Source organism: Haliotis rufescens, unplaced genomic scaffold (assembly GCF_023055435.1).
Source record: "Haliotis rufescens isolate VD_foot unplaced genomic scaffold, xgHalRufe1.0.p SCAF_3, whole genome shotgun sequence".
Lineage (NCBI taxonomy): Eukaryota > Metazoa > Mollusca > Gastropoda > Lepetellida > Haliotidae > Haliotis > Haliotis rufescens.
In genome coordinates, this window is record NW_025964001.1 from 9054987 (window position 1) to 9072273 (window position 17287).

General features: G+C 38.4%; 1 protein-coding gene across 2 annotated transcripts; it reads left to right on the plus strand.

Annotated features, from left to right (window-relative positions):
* Positions 1-877: 877 nt before the first annotated feature.
* On the plus strand, positions 878-15802 carry LOC124140913 (zinc finger CCCH domain-containing protein 13-like). Of its 2 annotated transcripts, XM_046508743.2 has the most exons (5): positions 901-979; positions 1378-1442; positions 3976-4988; positions 11241-11741; positions 14644-15802. In XM_046508743.2, exons 3-5 carry the CDS (start codon positions 4011-4013, stop codon positions 14866-14868), a joined length of 1704 nt encoding a protein of 567 aa, XP_046364699.2. In that variant the 5' UTR covers positions 901-979; positions 1378-1442; positions 3976-4010; the 3' UTR covers positions 14869-15802. The 2 variants fall into 2 exon arrangements, with proteins under 2 accessions (XP_046364698.2, XP_046364699.2); XM_046508742.2 differs by lacking the exon at positions 1378-1442 and having other exon boundaries at positions 878-979.
* Positions 15803-17287: the final 1485 nt, after the last annotated feature.

A 17287-nucleotide genomic window follows, 5' to 3' on the forward strand; every position in this document is an offset into this window, starting at 1 on the left:
GGCTCCTTTTCAATTTACATGAAGCTGCTGGTTTCTATCAAAAGTAGATATTCTCAGAGACCAAACTTTAGTCAAGTATCTATACATTGACTGTGAGGTGTAACTCGTTAATCTTTTGAGTGAATACATCCGTTCACATCTTGTCAAGAGTGCATGTATAAATATTTTTTTAGTCTACGTTCTTCCGAAGACGGGGCGGTCGGGTAGCCAGGTGGTTAAAGCGTTCGCTCATCACGCCGAAGACCCGGGTTCGATTCCCGACATGGGTACAATGTGTGAAGCCCATTTCTGGTGTCCCCCGCCGTGATATTGCTGGAATATTACTAAAAGCGGCGTAAAACCATACTCACTCACTCACTCTTCCGAAAACAATCCTTTTTTCTGAATCAGTCAATCAACTCTGTTCGCAATTACATGATTATCCTCTAAAAGCATATCTGTATATCACTATCCAATCCAGAATAAGTTGACTGTCCTCTTAAGATTAGGTACGAAATGTTATTATAAATGCTACGAAAATAATGATTGAGTTGTTGCTAAGATTACTATAACCTTTTCCGATTACCTTGTATATGGTTTATTATGCTTCGGCTCCGTCTGTGAGTTTGTTGATATAGAATATTAATTACATGGTCCTGTGAATTACCTGAAACAACGCACATGCACTGGGGCATAAAAAACTAGTGTGATTTAAATTGTATTTAGTCCATATGATATCATGGCCGATATCACCTATGTGTGTTTTGTGAAAGCATCTTCAAATCAAATTCTAATATCTATGCGGTTCCAACACATTTGCTAGACCACAACGGCACTTCTGCCATACATGGTTATCGCCGAAGAGGCTCCGCCCACTTTTACTTTCTTTGCGATATGTTGTTACGTAAGCACAACGTTCTGAACATTCCGGAAGTGAAGGGTCAACCATGAAAGAGGAAAACAATCATACAGGAAAGTCAATCAAGTGGAACCATGACTAGTACGTGTAATTTGTAGTTATTCATCTAGCTCCATGGTAAAACAATATAGTCTGTATATACTGCAGGTGTGCGATAACAGCCTGTCATTCATGAAACTCGGTCGGAGGTATAGATCTATTGACCGTTACCTAGCATCAGAGAATGTAAACAACATGGCGGCGCACGCATGACCAACCCACGTAGTTGCTTGACATTTATTGATAGGATGCAGTAAAGTTAGGGGTGTGTTCAGTCTCCTGATAATCGTGACAATACCTGTGCGTTCGCTACTTTGGAGTTCACTTGGTAAACTTTGGACTTGTGTGATTACGTATACTCACGGAAGGATTCGTAAACATGAGTTTTCACGGTATCTTGGATATGGACACACTGGCGTGTTATTTATTATACTTTTCAGTTTGAACATATCGCTGGCGCATATCCAGCTTCATTTGGAATTGTAGCTCAGTCATTTATTTCCAGGTAAGTGAAGTGTACATGGTGTGAAATAGCTGTATGCTGATTTTGCTGTTATAGTGTGAATCAACGTGACCATTATGCCTGGCAAATATGATCACTACCCAAGAAAGAAAGGAGGGTTTTATGCCAAGTTTAGGCTGGTATTGTTCACATGAAAAGAGGTGTAAGATAGATGTAGAAACTGATAGATCTATCTGTCAGATATATACATAAAGAATTTCACCAGCACTAGAAGTTTATGTCACATAAAAGAACTTTGTTAATCCAAGGACCTATATAACAAGTTGGCCCTAACAAGTTATACAAGTCCATGATTTATCCCATGTCAGTATTATCTATTTTGATAATTTATCCTTCAGTTTTCTAAATAATAGTAATATTTTTACCCTGAATTGTGTTATAGATAAGCCTTTTTTCGATTTAAGATTGTTAATTTACAAAAATATCTCTGTTCTTCAATGATGAACATTCACTAGAAATTCTACATTACATTATTATTTTTTTATGCTTTCTTTGATCACTCTTTAGGTTTATCATGCAAGTTCATACAGTTTGATATGCTGTTCAACACACCATCTTTATATTTATTTCACTGTCTGAATATTAGCACCTGCATTGTTTGTTTCCCACGTAGTCATAGTATTAGCAACTAATTAAGTGTTTGGTTTTGTAAGGTGTTGTCATGTTCAGGAGTCATACTATACAGTTGCACTTACCTTGGCATATAGGACTGCCAAGTTGATTGTGTTATTGAAGCATTCCATTGTACTCACTTTCAAACTTTTATAATTTATTTGATTTTGTAAATAACTGGCTACCAGATGAATGCTTTTGGGTACTGAATACCCATGTTTTAAAAAGCTTCTTGCTAATTATACCATGGCCTGTATTATTTCAAGTGGACCAGCAACTATTTTAACTTGCTACAATGATTTATTAACCTTTCTGTTTAGTGATTACTGTTGTCAATCTGGTGGTCAAATTTAATAGCATGATGGTGATGTAAATATAGTACATTCAATAACATGTTTTGGCCATGTATTAGGAACTACTGTTGTTTGATAGTGAGGGATACTGTGATATATTACTAGTCACAAGCCTGGCTAATTGCATATTAGAGATATTTGAGATTGCCTGCGATAATCACCTAAAAAGAGCTCCTTGTCTGTCACATGATAGTACCAGGCATCTCACTATATAACAGAAGTTCCAATGCAATGCCAAACCAGAAAAAAATAATTCATGAGTTTTCTGATTAGCCAACTGATCCTAACCAGTGTTTGAAATTAAGCATGAATTTCAAGGGGCCCTTGTTATTACCCCAATGCTAAACATTAAAAGTTTAGCCATCCCAAGATCGAAATTACTATTGCAGCAATCATTAAAGGACCCCAGAATCTCTCTTAGTTTTGGACACTTCTAACAGCCTAAATGGGTTTAAAAACAGCCTATTTGTCATATTAATACACAGTCAGTATTCATTGTTTATTGTGTATCAATTAGTGCTGTTTCAAGATGACGTGACAGTCTGAAATTAAGCATGAAAGTCAAGGGTCCTTGTCATAATGGTTCCGTTAAAATTGAAGATTTAGGGGTCCCTCAATTGAAATACCATGATAGCTATGCTAAAGAACCCTTAGATCACCCTTAATTTCAAACACTGCATGATTGTTTTCATACAAAAAATTAGTTTATGAAAGAGATCAGCTTTAGTTATTATTTGTATTTCTTACATCAACTGACATAATTTTATAATGAAATAGTGCATAGATTATCATTAAGTGTAACATGACTTTGGTGTATTGTTTCATCCTTAACAGCCTTCAAAATCCTCACCGGTAAGCTAAAAAATCCAATGATGGTAGTCCTCACTGGCTAGTTGCATTTAAGAGCTATAATTCTGAACCAGTTGTCAGTGCTTCAAGAATGCTACAAATTAGAACTGAGTAAAACTGACAGAAAATGTATATACTGTATTCAACGTAATAAGCGCCCAGGGTGCTCTCAAAATTAGAAATAGGGGGCTCTTATTATAATATAATTTTGGAGAAAAAAAACAGAGTTGAAAGATTGTAAGTTTCGTGGTTTATGCTGACAGCCTGAAATGATACAAAAGAAAAGTCTGTGCGTATTATACACAGCAGAAATATTTTCCAGAATTTAATTGCCCATAATTAAGGGTGCATATAACACACGAGTGCGTATAATACACAAATAAATGAGTCTTGTGTACATTGATCGGAACGGGTGCTAAATGGGATTGTTCACTTGTCAATATATTAGCAAACTTTGTGGTGGGCGCTTATTAGAGAGGGGCGCTTATTACGTCGAATACGGTAGTAAACAATTTTTCTCATTCAAGCATGATTAGCTACAAACTCCGAGGACCAGTGAAATAAGGTTTACATTAGTACATTAGTCCTCTGGACTAGTCTTAACCCCCAACCGACAATTTCTAAGGCTGCCTAGTGTGTTTTGTCTAGTTTGCTTGTCATGTGTCACACATCACCTCACTGCTGGCTTTTTTTCACTCCAGTGTTCACGACTTAGTGCAAGGACATTGCACCCAAAATGAACAAAGTTGCAGTTCCTCCTAACTCCTCTTACAGAGACACATCTCCATCCAAACTACCTCACTACACACCAGTCGGGATGAGTCAGAAACCTCTCAACAAACAGCCTTCGAAGCTGGAAATGCTGCAAGCAGACTTCCAGTCCAAATTACTCCGTGAAAAAGAAGAGAAAATGATTAGGATGTATGAAGATCAACAGAAACGGGCATTGTCTAAAGTTGGTCAACGCCAGAACAGTGGAAATAGTTCAACAGGGAGTCCGTCTGCTCGGCAGTTCTTTCAGCAGAGACGTCAGATGGAACAACAGGGGTATAACTCCCCTCCTATTGAGGAACACTATCGTATGATGAGGAGAGGGTACTCGTCAGGGGGTCACAGCAGTGCTAGTAGTCATGCATCAAACTCTTCATCAAGATACGGCAAAAATAGTGCCGGGAAGGACCGAGCTCACTTGTTACAGCCCCTTGACAAGAGAACACCACCAGTGCCAACCAAAGCAAGAATTGCCAGACAAAGGCCTAATAATACAGGAAATGCACATAATAATGCAAACACGATGCACTCTCCTAATGGACAGTATGAAGTGCGACAAGACAATAGTAGAACTAGTAGCAATGACAGTAGCCCACCTCCGAATTTACAGAATTTACGAAATTTTCAACGAAAACGGTTAGGTGCTCCACCTCCAAAGAGGAATGAAAATGAAGGTACTCAAAAACTGACAGACTTTCAACGCTGGCAGATGGAGCAGAACAAGGCCAGAGAGCAGAGGCTAGACAGATATAGTCAGCCTGTGGGCGGGCGCAGCCCCCAGGGGGGCCCGTGGGGGGAGGGGGACAGCACGGACGGAGACAAGGAGAACCAGGATGTGCAGGATGACCTGGAGGAGAAGCAGCGTGAGATCATGGAGGAGATCGAGAGACATAAACAGGAGTTGGAAACCATGAGGATGAAGAAGGAGAGGGAGGAAGAAGAGGTGAGTTGATGATGACTTGGTTTGCTCAAGCATCATAGTTATGCTTCCCATCCCCAGGCAGAATTTAACTTTAAATTTTACTGTTTCCTAATGAAATACAAAACAACAACAACGAAACACACAAAAACACCCTACCTACCCTTGTTTTGATGGGTTGAAATAGGAAAAGCACATACTTTCTTTATAGCTTCAGGGATAGAACTGAGTTTTTTAAAATTTGCTTCATGACACTCACAAAGATAACTGTATGATTGGCAAGTTGTTATTCATAAAGTTGTACGTTTTACTCACAACGATGCCCTGTGGAAGTAAAGAGTGCAAACAAGAAGAAAATATTGACACATCTCGAACTTGAATCCCATTTACCATGAGGCAGATAATAAGAAGTATTAATTGAGATAGTTTGCTCCATTTCTTTTCATTGAGATTGATAATAATTTCGAAGTGTGCCCTTCAAGCACTACGAATATATTTCAACCTACCGTAACGATTTTTTAACCATGCCATTGGCGTTCTAATTTTGGAAACTTTTGAGCCCTGGTTGTGCATGAAATATGCTTTGTATACTGTCCACTTTATCAGATGCACTTTGATACATCTCTGATGTATTTTATTTATCATTTCCTACTTTACAGACCAGTCCGAAATTTCCTCAAAATTGAATTATATCAATAAACATAAAACATTTTGACATCAAGTCTGTATAAAATGCAAAAGATCCTTACCATAATCTGGACATGTTTGGGTAGTTTGAAGGACAGGAGAAAAGATCAAAAACTTAATCTTCAAACTCTAACACAATCTGCGTAGCTCATTAGTGACAGGCAATGAGGGTGTTATGTCCATCAGTGACAACAAGTCTATCTGCAATAAGGGTTTTAGCAAAAGTACTAACCACAAGATGTTACAAAATTCTCTTTCTCAGTCAGAGCATTGTAACTTGTAACTTTTATTTATTTTACTTTATCAACATTGAGGAAACCTTGTCCATTAAACTAGGCAATAAACTAACCTGTCTTTAATGGGATGATTCTCGAGTGTTTATGTGACAGTTCTCCTGTAGGTCAAGTTTCAGTGTATAAAGGGTTCATTTCCTGGATGGTATCTCATTAAGTGACACCGGTCAGATAGTGTGTGGGTCAGTGTTTGACCAGTCATATCGCGTATTGACATTAAGGGTCTTTATCAGTCATTATTTCGAAGCAATTGGTGCCGTATGAACAGGGGCTGATATGGAAGCCACTTGAAGAGATTACGAGATTTTTGACAAATATTAGATGTTGACATGCTGAGTCACGCCAGAGATTGATAGTTATATAACCCTTGTTGTATCTGCGTATAAGCGTTCACTCGTCACGCTGAAGACCAGGGTTCGATTCCCGACATGGGTACAATGTGTGAAGCCCATTTCTGGTGTCCCCTGCCGTGATATTGCTGGAATATTGCTAAAAGCGGCGTAAAACCAAACTCACTCATTCACTGTATCTGCGTATCCACTTCTACATGTTTTGGTTTTGGGAGGCATTATGTTTTGATCAGCATTAAGGCAAGACTTTATTATGTCTTGGTTTTCAGAATTCTTTTTTGGAAATTCCTGGTCAGTTGGTGCGAAAAATATAAAAGGGCTTCTCAGATTTTATTTCATCAAAAAGATATTTGAATATTTGAGCTTGTATCATGAGTTATCCTCTTCTAACCATATGTCTTGCAATTTAATTATAAAATTGACTTCAATATTTTTATGCTATTATGGAGGTATAAACCTAAAGACCGATGTGCACACTTTGTAAATCATCGTTGCTATGTGTGTTATCATGCCTTGACAGGCTATCAACCACTGGTTTGTCTGGCCCTTTACAAATATACTTACAATTGGAATACTGCTGGACTGAGGCGTAAAAAATGCACTTGCTGACTAAAAGTTGCATTGTGTACATGTTCAACTGAATTGTTAATACCCGGATAGTATATTTTCAATTCATGAAGGTGTTGCTTGGAAACAGCCTGTATTGTATCAGTTGTTTGCTTACACATTACAAAATATCCCCCACTATTAGGGACCAGTTCAAAAGTTTGATTTCGGATAAAAAAACTTAATTCCTTAAGTTTTGAGACAGACCCTGCAACCCCCCAAAAGAAAGTTAGTTCTGAAAATGTTAAATTCCTGGGTTCCTTTTTAGTCATGCATTCTTGTGTTTTGCCCTTCTTTTTCAGGACGTTTATCGATTGAAGTTTATTTACCAGGTGTTGAAAATCAATTGTAGGGGGACCGCCTCCGTGGTCAAGTGGTAGAGCGTCCGCCCGGAGAACGGAAGGTTCGGGGTTCGATCCCCGGCCGCGTCATACCAAAAGACTTTAAAAGATGGTACTTGTTGTTACCCTGTCTGGCGCTCGGCATTAAGGGGCTAAAACAAGGACTGGTCGGCTCGGAGTCAGTATACTGTGTCTGAGTTGGGTATTCATGTTAAACTGCGGCATGGTATCTCAGTGAGCTAGCACTATAAATCGGCATCAGTCCGGTCTAGTACAAGCAGCCACACAAACACACACGTACATGCACGTCGCTATATATATAAGAGCAATAATCTTGGACGCGACTTTAAACCCCATTTCACCTCACCAATTGTAGGTTTGTTATAGATCCAATCTGCCATTCTATATTACGCCTGGCACTAAACTCCTACCTTGTGGAAAGACTAGATATATCTAATGACAGCCCTTAACAGCATACAAATGAAAAAAGGATTGGCTTAGTTTAGTTGATTTTGTCAGATGGAATACTTGCAGGGCCATTAACACCCTCCCACCTCTAAACTTAAGGAACTAATTTTTGTATCTAACATCCAACTTTTGAACTGGTCCCTTAGTAAAACTAGTGCTACCTTTGGTTACAAAGAACTTTGGTACTGGTTCCCACACCCAAAGACAGAACCGCTGACTTGCCTGAAAAGTCTCTCAGCTGATGTGTGACGCTTGCATTTCTCTGGTGGAAATGGAAATTGATTGTTCTGCATCAGTGATGAAGTAGGTGGAATAGCCCTGGGGAATACTGGCCATTGTTTTCTTCATGCTAGTGTGCCAAACATAGATAAAAATATGTTTGTTACTTTGTGATGTCATTGCCTTGAAACACCATTCATATGTAAAGGATTTGTAAACATGGACATGGAACACTGGTTCAACAAGAACCAATGCCTGTGAGAAAGCAGCATGGCTTGTCAAGGGGGTTCTAGCTTATTAACACAGTGCCATACTCAGGGGTTGTAGAGTGGGTCTAGTTGTCTTTGTCAAGACACAAGTGCATTATTAATGATGTTCAATCTCCCCAGGACTTGATGTTGAGGTCCTTAGGTATAGTTCCAGGTCGTGAGACAAGCTAGGTGCATGTTTGAGCTACTGTGACATTCCCAATGAAGTCTTTTATTGAATTAGAGTCAAAGTCTTCGTGATTACCTTATTTTATGATTCTTAGCTTTGCACGGTTTCTTTTTGAAATAATTGTTTGCTTTCAAGAGGATCTTCTGAACTTTGTACTTTCATGAAGTATTACTCCAATGACCAGTTCTCCATTTTGAAATATAAGCTAAACCTTAAAGATGTAGGTTACGTATTGATGACCATGTGGAATCGTAATTGGTATTTCGCACAATAATCCATTTTCATCAAGCTGTAATTAATTTAAGTAACCTGTGAAATGTTTAGAGGTAGGGGGAATCTTGGATTCATCACTGCTTCAAGACGTGCTATTTTGCAGTGAATAATTCCAAATTATTTTTTTCTATTTTCTGGAACCAATTATGTTTACATAAAAATCCCGATGGTCAGTCCCTAAGCTGAAAAAGAAGTAAAGCATATCACCGTGACTTTAGCTGCTAGTCAGAAAGCCAGAGTCTAGTAAAAGTCTGTTCGGTTTAGTATGGTCAGCTAATAATAGTCCATGAGGTGTCTCCTTTAATCCCTTAGGATCATGCAACTATTTGAAAATATTTAATAGTTTATTTCACACTAAACTGTCATGTGTTGCCGTAGCTGAGGTTGACAATTAGATGTCCTCAAATGAAACGATGGGTGTCATATAACTGGAATATTGCTGAGTGCGCCATTAAACAACAAACAAACAAAATAAAAAAACGATGGGTGTTCGAAACCCTGCTGGTGGCATATGTTTTTGACAAAATATGAAATCATTTCCTTGTCAACATATAACAAAATAGTTCTGTCAGTTTCATGTGTAAATAAGTGAAATGTTTTTGCAGAATAATGAATAACTGACAAACTAGTCTCCATTCCTGAAAAATAATAGAGAGTTTAAACAATAGAATGACGTCACAGATGTGTTTTGATCAGTGTTACTGAAGAAAACACACTCCAATAATAAATTGCCGGATGCTAGCAGTATCAGTACGTGCACACCCATTGCAGATACATCAGTGCACACACTCCCTCTGCAACAGTTCTTAGATATCTCCATACAACGCCATCAACATGAATATTGTATAAACATGCCTAGGTATCAAAGCTTCAATCTCGATACATATTCGCTCGTCTGACACCTAATGTGAAAGAGAGTCTGCCCAATCAATTGGATGACATGGTGTACCATATTAGTAGAGTCTAGCCTGGCATTTCATGTAAACAGATTGTGAGGATTGCCATGGGAACCTATACACATTGATCCAGGCTGCTGTCCCCTGTTCCCAGCCCAGCTTCATAATCTATAGACACACACAGTACAAGTAAACACCATTGTTAAGTTCCTCTTGTCTGTCTCAAAGAGCTTCCTTGCACTACAGTGGGAAATGCGCCAACGCCCAAGCAGAATTGATTGGATTTTTGTTAAGAATTTTTTAAAGCATTTTGTAATGAAGCACATTTGACATTGACTGTGAGAGGGTGTACAGTAGCTACCCAAGTCACTGTGTGACCGTGTGAATAAAAGAGTCATATATATGACTTTTAATGATTAATGCAAGCAGTACCCTACACACAACTATTGTAGGCAACAAACAGTAAGCTGTTGCGAAACTCTCATTCATTAAAAGCTGGAGCTCCACAATTTTTTGATCACTGCGAGGAACCTTTACAAATGAGAAGGGACCTGGGTTAAATTTTGCTGTGCCTTTGAAATGTAACTGACGTGTATATATTTAATTTTCCAAAGAAGGGTGAGAAGGGTCAATCACTATGGCACCCCTCTAGTTCCACCTATGCACTGTCACATTGTTACGGGTAAACACAGAAATGTTTAACCTGTGCGAGACTCAAGGTTTAAACTTGTGGGCGTTACATGTGCTATGCCTGAGTTCACTGAAGACTGAGCTACTTGTGACCATGTGACAGCCTCGATCTGCTTCTGTGCATGCAATTGTCAGTCACTCATACAAGAGATTGCTACCTGATATCATAATGTTTCAAGGGGGCACGGGTGGCCCAGTCGTCTGAGGCACCGCGATTCGCTGTGCAGAGTTGCGTCCCTTTGGCACGCCAGAAACCTATGATTGTGGGTTCGAATCCCGGTTCGCCCTGATTATGTTTCTAGGTTTGTCAGCACCATACCTATGCTCTTGGGTTTCACCGAAGTGGTAAACGTCTGAGACCTGCATCACTTCGGGCTTTCCTCCCACATTAAGCTGACACGCCGTGATATGACTGGAATACTGTTAAAAGCAGCGTTAAACCCAACTCACTCACTCACTCATAATGTTTCAAGGGAACATTAACATGATTAAACTGTATTTAATTCTTTGCATGCTTGTCTCTATGGTACTTGATCTGGGCAATACACATAAAGCTAAGCCATCACCCTTGAAACATAGTGGATTATGCCACTAACACATATTCATTGAGGACAACAGTCAAGCTTTTTCTTTTGAGTGTTCACCAGTATTGAAAAGATTTCTGATCTCAAACATTATGACATTTCAAATTAAAACTTCTTTCATTTTCCAAATTGTCTTCCTTGGTTTGTAAACATGGTAAAACAACAATTGAATTGTACGTGAGGATTTCACTTGGTGGTCAGATGAGTATCAAATGTAGTTTTGACGTTCAAGAATATTGTCACTCATCCAATGAGTAAATAAAAATCACCTTCTTGAGAGACTTTGGAAATAAGTCATTTGAGAGGCCTAGTTTCATGTTCTGAAATTGGGAACATAATTTGGACATTTGGGAGGTTGTTATCTGAAATAATTATCAAATCATTCCAAGTCTATTCATCATGATCATATCCCCCATTTATTTTGCCAATAGGCGAGGAGGGAAGCAGAGCTGGAGAGGAAGATGGAGGCAGAGAGAGAAAGGAGGCACAACAGGCAAATGGAGGAAGAGAGGAAGAAGAGGATGCAAGAAGAAGAAAGAGAAAGGAAGGAAGATGAAAGACTTCAAAGAGAGGAAGAGAAAATGAGAAGAAATGCAGAGAACAAGCGTAGGCAACAGCAACAGCGTCAGCGGCGAGCTCCACCACCTAAAGAACGTACACCATCGCCCGAGGATGACTACCGGGTTCCAGACAACAATGTAGACTTCTATGCTCAGGCTGCTGCTGACAGTGAGGCCCAGGGAGAACACGTACATCTTCTTCCCTGTAAGATGTGTGGGAGGAAGTTTGCTGCCGACAGGCTTGGTAAACATCAGGCTGCCTGCAAGAAGGCCAACAAGAAGAGGAAAACATTTGATCCCGCGAAGATGAGGACAGAAGGAACTGAGATGGCCAAGTATGTCGGGAACACCAAGACACCAAGGAAACAACCAGTAAGTTGAATTGTGTACGCTTGCTTTAAGGATGGGTTTGACTCCGTAGAAAAGTACTGGCTGATTTATTGACTTGACTTCTCCAGTCAGGTGTTCATGCAACGTTTTGCTAGTCTAGAAATTCAATCTATGTAAGCATGAATATTTGTATAATTATCTGCAAAGGACTTGTTACTTTATTACAATCAGAAGTATTTACAGGTCATTGTAACAAACACACGCAGACACAGACACAGACACAGACACACACACACACACACACACACACACACACACACACACACACACACACACACACACACACACACACACACACACACACACACACACACACAGACAGAAACACACACACAGAAACACACACACATAGAAACACACACACATAGAAACACACACACACTACTAGCCCATAGGATACCTTTAACGCTAACACAATTGGTATGTGCTAGCTGTTGTTCTACATAACATTCCTTGTCATAATTTACTAGACTGGTTTCTGTTTTGTTTGTTTCGCTGCTCAACCACCGGGTCCCAATTGAATAAGGGATCGACTATTTAATTTCTGGATTTCCCTCAGTTATCCACGTAAAATCCATTATGAATATTATATCACACATTAAGTATGTTCAATGTTTAACCACTTGTCTCATTGTTATGACAAATATATTAAATGATTGTTAAAGCTAACTCCATAAACATGCCAACATCAAGTATGTCGTTGTTTCACCTCTTGTCCTTCCTGAATTTATGACATTTCTCTTCTCATAGTCGGGTCTTCAAGTTGAATTATAGTCACCGTTAAACCATAAACATGACGTTATAAAACTTATATAGCACAAGTGTTATAACACATCAAGTGGGTGTTTGCTGAACATCGGATCCTATCCTGTATAACATTTATAAGATTGTTACGATGAAGTTGAAATATTGGACCACATGCTCATATTCAAGATGACACCCGGTTATTTGATATAAGCACACACTAAGTCTTCAGAACAGGGTGGCGTACAAAGCGATCTTAGTGCTGAGGTGATCGTAACTCCCATACCTTAACATAGACCTAGACTGTCGTAGCGCTAAGGTTGTTTTGTACAACGATACCCAGGACTTATCCAGTATCTCAAAAACAGGTCGTGATAGTGTTTGGTCACCCCAGTAGGGGGTACGACTGAATGGTTATCTGGGCTGTTACTATTTCAGCCAGTCTGTTGTGACACCAGGTAGAAAATACACACTACCCTACAAAGGTTCCTGTTTCAAGATTGGTGGGCGATAAGAGATTTAGGGTCACCCCAGCGAAGTCTTTAATCCTGGTGTTTTGTGAGTGCACGCCACTGTTAGAGTTGCCATGTTGCCTGTTTGTGTTGTGTACGGCATGCATGAATAACATGACTTCTCACAATGAAGACAGCCAAGGGGATATTGTTGAGAATGGTAGCATACTGACTAATGCCTGGGTGTTGAAACGTGTTGAATAACATGCAAGAGTTGGGCTATATTTTGTGTTATCGGCTTACGCTTAACTTAAGACCTTCAGGTGTAATATGCTTACTGATTTGTCACAGAGAGGAGTGTAGAGGTTATCAAGGATAAAATTAATATTCAAACAGCAGGTTTATTATTAAGCTTACCTGTTGTGTTATCCATGAGTCTGTAATCCCCTGATGTGAGTGTTGACTGGAAATAACAACATTTGAGAAGTTTTATTTTTTGGTTATGAAAATTATTTTGACATTGTCTCAAGACTATTTTTAAAGGTTTTGTTGTAATTTGTTAGCCTTTTTGTTTGTGGCCATGCAGTAGTTGTTTAAATTGGTTAGCATGATATAATTTTTGCATATATTTGGTCTAGAAAAAGATACTATTGTCTGAGACAGAGAAACATTGGATGAACTAGGTTTCCTCCTTAGAGTGGTGTTGTGTGAATGAACATATTGAATCTATTTATCCCGGCATGGCGATTCAAAGTGTGTGAATGTTCAACAGGAAAGTCTTGCAGTAATGTATTTCAGTCACGAATGTTTTTCTTCCAGTTATTCTGAGTCATTACTTTGGCAGCCTCAGTGACTCATTTCCATTTTTAAATGTAATCTCTTGTTTTAGCAAAACAATACTTTGTGTAGCTTGTGCTGATGTTACTACTTACTGCAATTTTCATGTGGAAAACATCTCAAGAGGAAACTAAAATCATATAAAAATACATATTAGATTGTACTGTATATATAGTATTGTTGTAGTTTGTAAACAAGTATGTGTATACACACATAGAAACCTTCTTTTTATAACACATGGTGTAAATCTTTTTAATAAAAAACACATAGGGTGGTGGTTAAGATAAAAATGATAATAATTAGTTTTAAACATGGTTAGTTTAAATCTTAAAAATGTAGGTATTGTCCTTTTGGTGAAAGAAATAAGAAATGAAAAACATTTTTTTGTGACAAGTTAAAGCATATAATGGAATATAAGAATATCTTGTATGGAAATATTCTTTTTTACATTTGGTTATTTCTACCAGGTATCCTTGTGCTACATCATAGTTCTCACGAAGGCTCTGGCAGGGGTCATGATATATATGTGTTGGTAATGTGCACAGTGGAGAGAAGGAAAGTGCCCTTTGAAACTAGACCTCTGCATACATTAATTGTACATATGTTGCACAATAATCTCCTCAAATGCATCAGGGGAGGTTGGGTAGCCTCGTGGTTAAAGCGTTCACTCGTCACGCCAAAGACCCGGGTTCGATTCCCGACATGGGTACAGTGTGTGAAGCCCATTTCTGGTGTCCCCCGCATTGATATTGCTGGAATATTGCTAAAAGTGGCGTAAAACCATACTCACTCACTCACTCAAATGCATCATTGGACTTATAAATTATCGTTTGAATATTTTGTTATTTCAGAAAAAGAAAGACTGGCGTGCTCAGCATGAGAGTTTCATAGAGACAATCCGCTACGCCAAGAAGGTCAGTGAGATGGAAGCACAAGGCGTGAAACCACAGAACCTGCCCCCACCCCCTAGAACTGTTAACCCAGACTATGTGCGTTGTCCAACGTGCAATCGCAACTTTAACCCCAACACAGCTGAGAAGCATATTCCCAACTGCCGAGCAAGACCGCGTCGATAAGTCTGATCCTTCTCTAATCAGCCGCATGTGCAAGTGACTTTGTGTATATGGGATAGTCAAATTTCAAAGATGTATATTTATTTGCATGTAGAGTGCCGAGACCGTTGTTTCCTGAGTGCCAGTAATAAATTCTGTGATAACGTCAAGATTGTGTAAATTTGTACAAATTACATATAAATATGTTTTTTATGCCCTAGATGTATTAAATTACAATAGAATTTCCTTTTGGTTTCATTTCATCTGTGAAGAGCTACAGATAAGCTGCGTATTTGTGTAAAATACCCCCCAAAACTATTCAAAACCCAATTACTTTCAATTACCTTGCATACAGAAACGCATGCATTAAATGGAAATTGTTTGAAAAACAGCACGCGTAAATACCCAATGAAGTTTTTTCAGCATGCGTACAACGGATTTAATTTCCGATACACAATTACAAGCTAATTTACTTTTGGAGTCAAGTCTATATTTAGGACCATTATATACATCTAAAACGTTATTTCACTTTTTTAAAATATCAAAATGCTTACTCATTTGTGAAAAAACCAATAGAGTGATGAATAGATGAGAAATAATATTTGTTGCCCAATGAAAAATGTAATAACCCAATTGAATTAGAAACCTTCGAGTAAAGACTCAATTGCTCAAAAAGTTATCTGTAGCTTTGATAAGTGCAACTTAAAAAACCCATCTAATGCACTTTATAATATAATACACATAAAAAATAGTATTATGGTGTTGTCAATAAGTTTTTCCAAATATTTTTCTGTGAAATGGTAGATTCACTTAATTTAAGAACCCAAACTGCTGTGAATGTATAGCAATTTATATTACACTAGACTATGTTCCAAAATCAATGTTTAATTAGAAATACCAATACCATACCAAAACCATTCAACTAGAGCAGTTTTGTAGTCACTATCATCCTATCCAACTGAGACTCCAAACGGTTTTAATTTGTTTTAGTTGAAGACATTGAATAGTTTATTATAGAACTGGGTGCTTTTAAGAAAGTACTTGTCATGTCTGTAATGCTGAAAACATGCTGCTGGTCAACACATGTTTATTATCTGCCATCTTGTTTGTGTGTAATTTATTACACAAAGATCATTTGTTGTTGTTTCCTGTTAATAATGAGTACACTAGGGCTGGGACGGGTAACTTGGGTAGTCGGGTCGGGTGGGTACTGAGGACCCGGGTACCCACAGGACTACCCGGACCTGTGGTCAGTCATGTGATATGTTGTTTAATGACAAAAATGATCTAGAACCATATGGTTACACTACAAGTCACTAATGTTCGCATTTCTTTCTGACTATGCACTCATTCCTTCTGACTTTAATATGTCAGCTTCAGTGTATGCATGACCAGATCGTTTTATATGTTACCTAAACACATTTTGTCCAAGGCTACAGGCTAACTATTCCCAATTGGACATTTTGTACCTATCTCTTGACACTTACAGTGGGTACCCGGGTAGGGTCAGGTAATAGGGGGATGGGTACCCGGGTAGTACATTTGGACTGGTCCCAGCCCTACAGTACACCAAGTGAACCTTCACTGCCAAGGTGTAGTGTTGTGTTGCTTTCTAGAAAGTGGTCAAATGTAACATGTTATATTTAGGATTACACTTTCAGTAAAGTACAGCTTCTGGTACTTATCGGATGGAGACCCATCCAGTATTTGAACCCAGACTCTCAGAGTAAGGCGCCTGAACACCAGCACCCTAAATCCTAACCCTAACTGTTGTGATGTGTCCTGCATGTCTTAGACTTGAAACAATGTGCATTAACACTGATGTTAATAAACCAATGATAATCAGAAATCAGATATATTCTTCTATGTATAGTTTACAAAGACCAAGAAATATTGTATTCAACGTAATAAGCACCCCGCTCTCATCAGCGTCCATGGCGATATTTGCTAATATATTGGCTAGTGAACAATCCCAATTAGCACCCCTTCCGATTGATCAATGTATAATATGGACTCTTGTTTTATATCCACCCTTAATTATGGGCAATTAAATTCTGGAAAAATATATCTGTCATATATAAACATTTCAGGCTGTCGGCATAAACCACGAAATTAATCTTTCAACTCTGTTTTTTTCCGCCAAAATAATATTCTAATAAGAGCTCCCTATTTTTAATTTTTAGAGTGCCATGGGCGCTTATTACGTCGAATATGATGCATGTGTTTAACTGCATAGTTTTAAACAGTCAAACCAATAAACATTACTCTCAATGATACAACCCTATTTGGTCAAACAAGAATATGTATACATGTATTTTCAAAAAAACCTTTATGTCCCGTGAATAAATAGAACGGCATACTATATTATTTTGAAACATTTTCATCGAAGGTTTTATAATGTTCACTCAGGATATTTGACATTCAAAATTAGCAATGGCTACCT

Excerpts from the sequence above, each read along its gene's own strand:
- LOC124140913 (XM_046508742.2), top strand. The coding sequence starts at position 4,011 with ATGAACAAAGTTGCAGTTCCTCCTAACTCCTCTTACAGAGACACATCT. Across the intron at positions 4,989-11,240 it reads AGGAGAGGGAGGAAGAAGAG|GCGAGGAGGGAAGCAGAGCT; the intron begins GTGAGTTGATGA and ends TTTTGCCAATAG. Across the intron at positions 11,742-14,643 it reads AGACACCAAGGAAACAACCA|AAAAAGAAAGACTGGCGTGC; the intron begins GTAAGTTGAATT and ends TTGTTATTTCAG.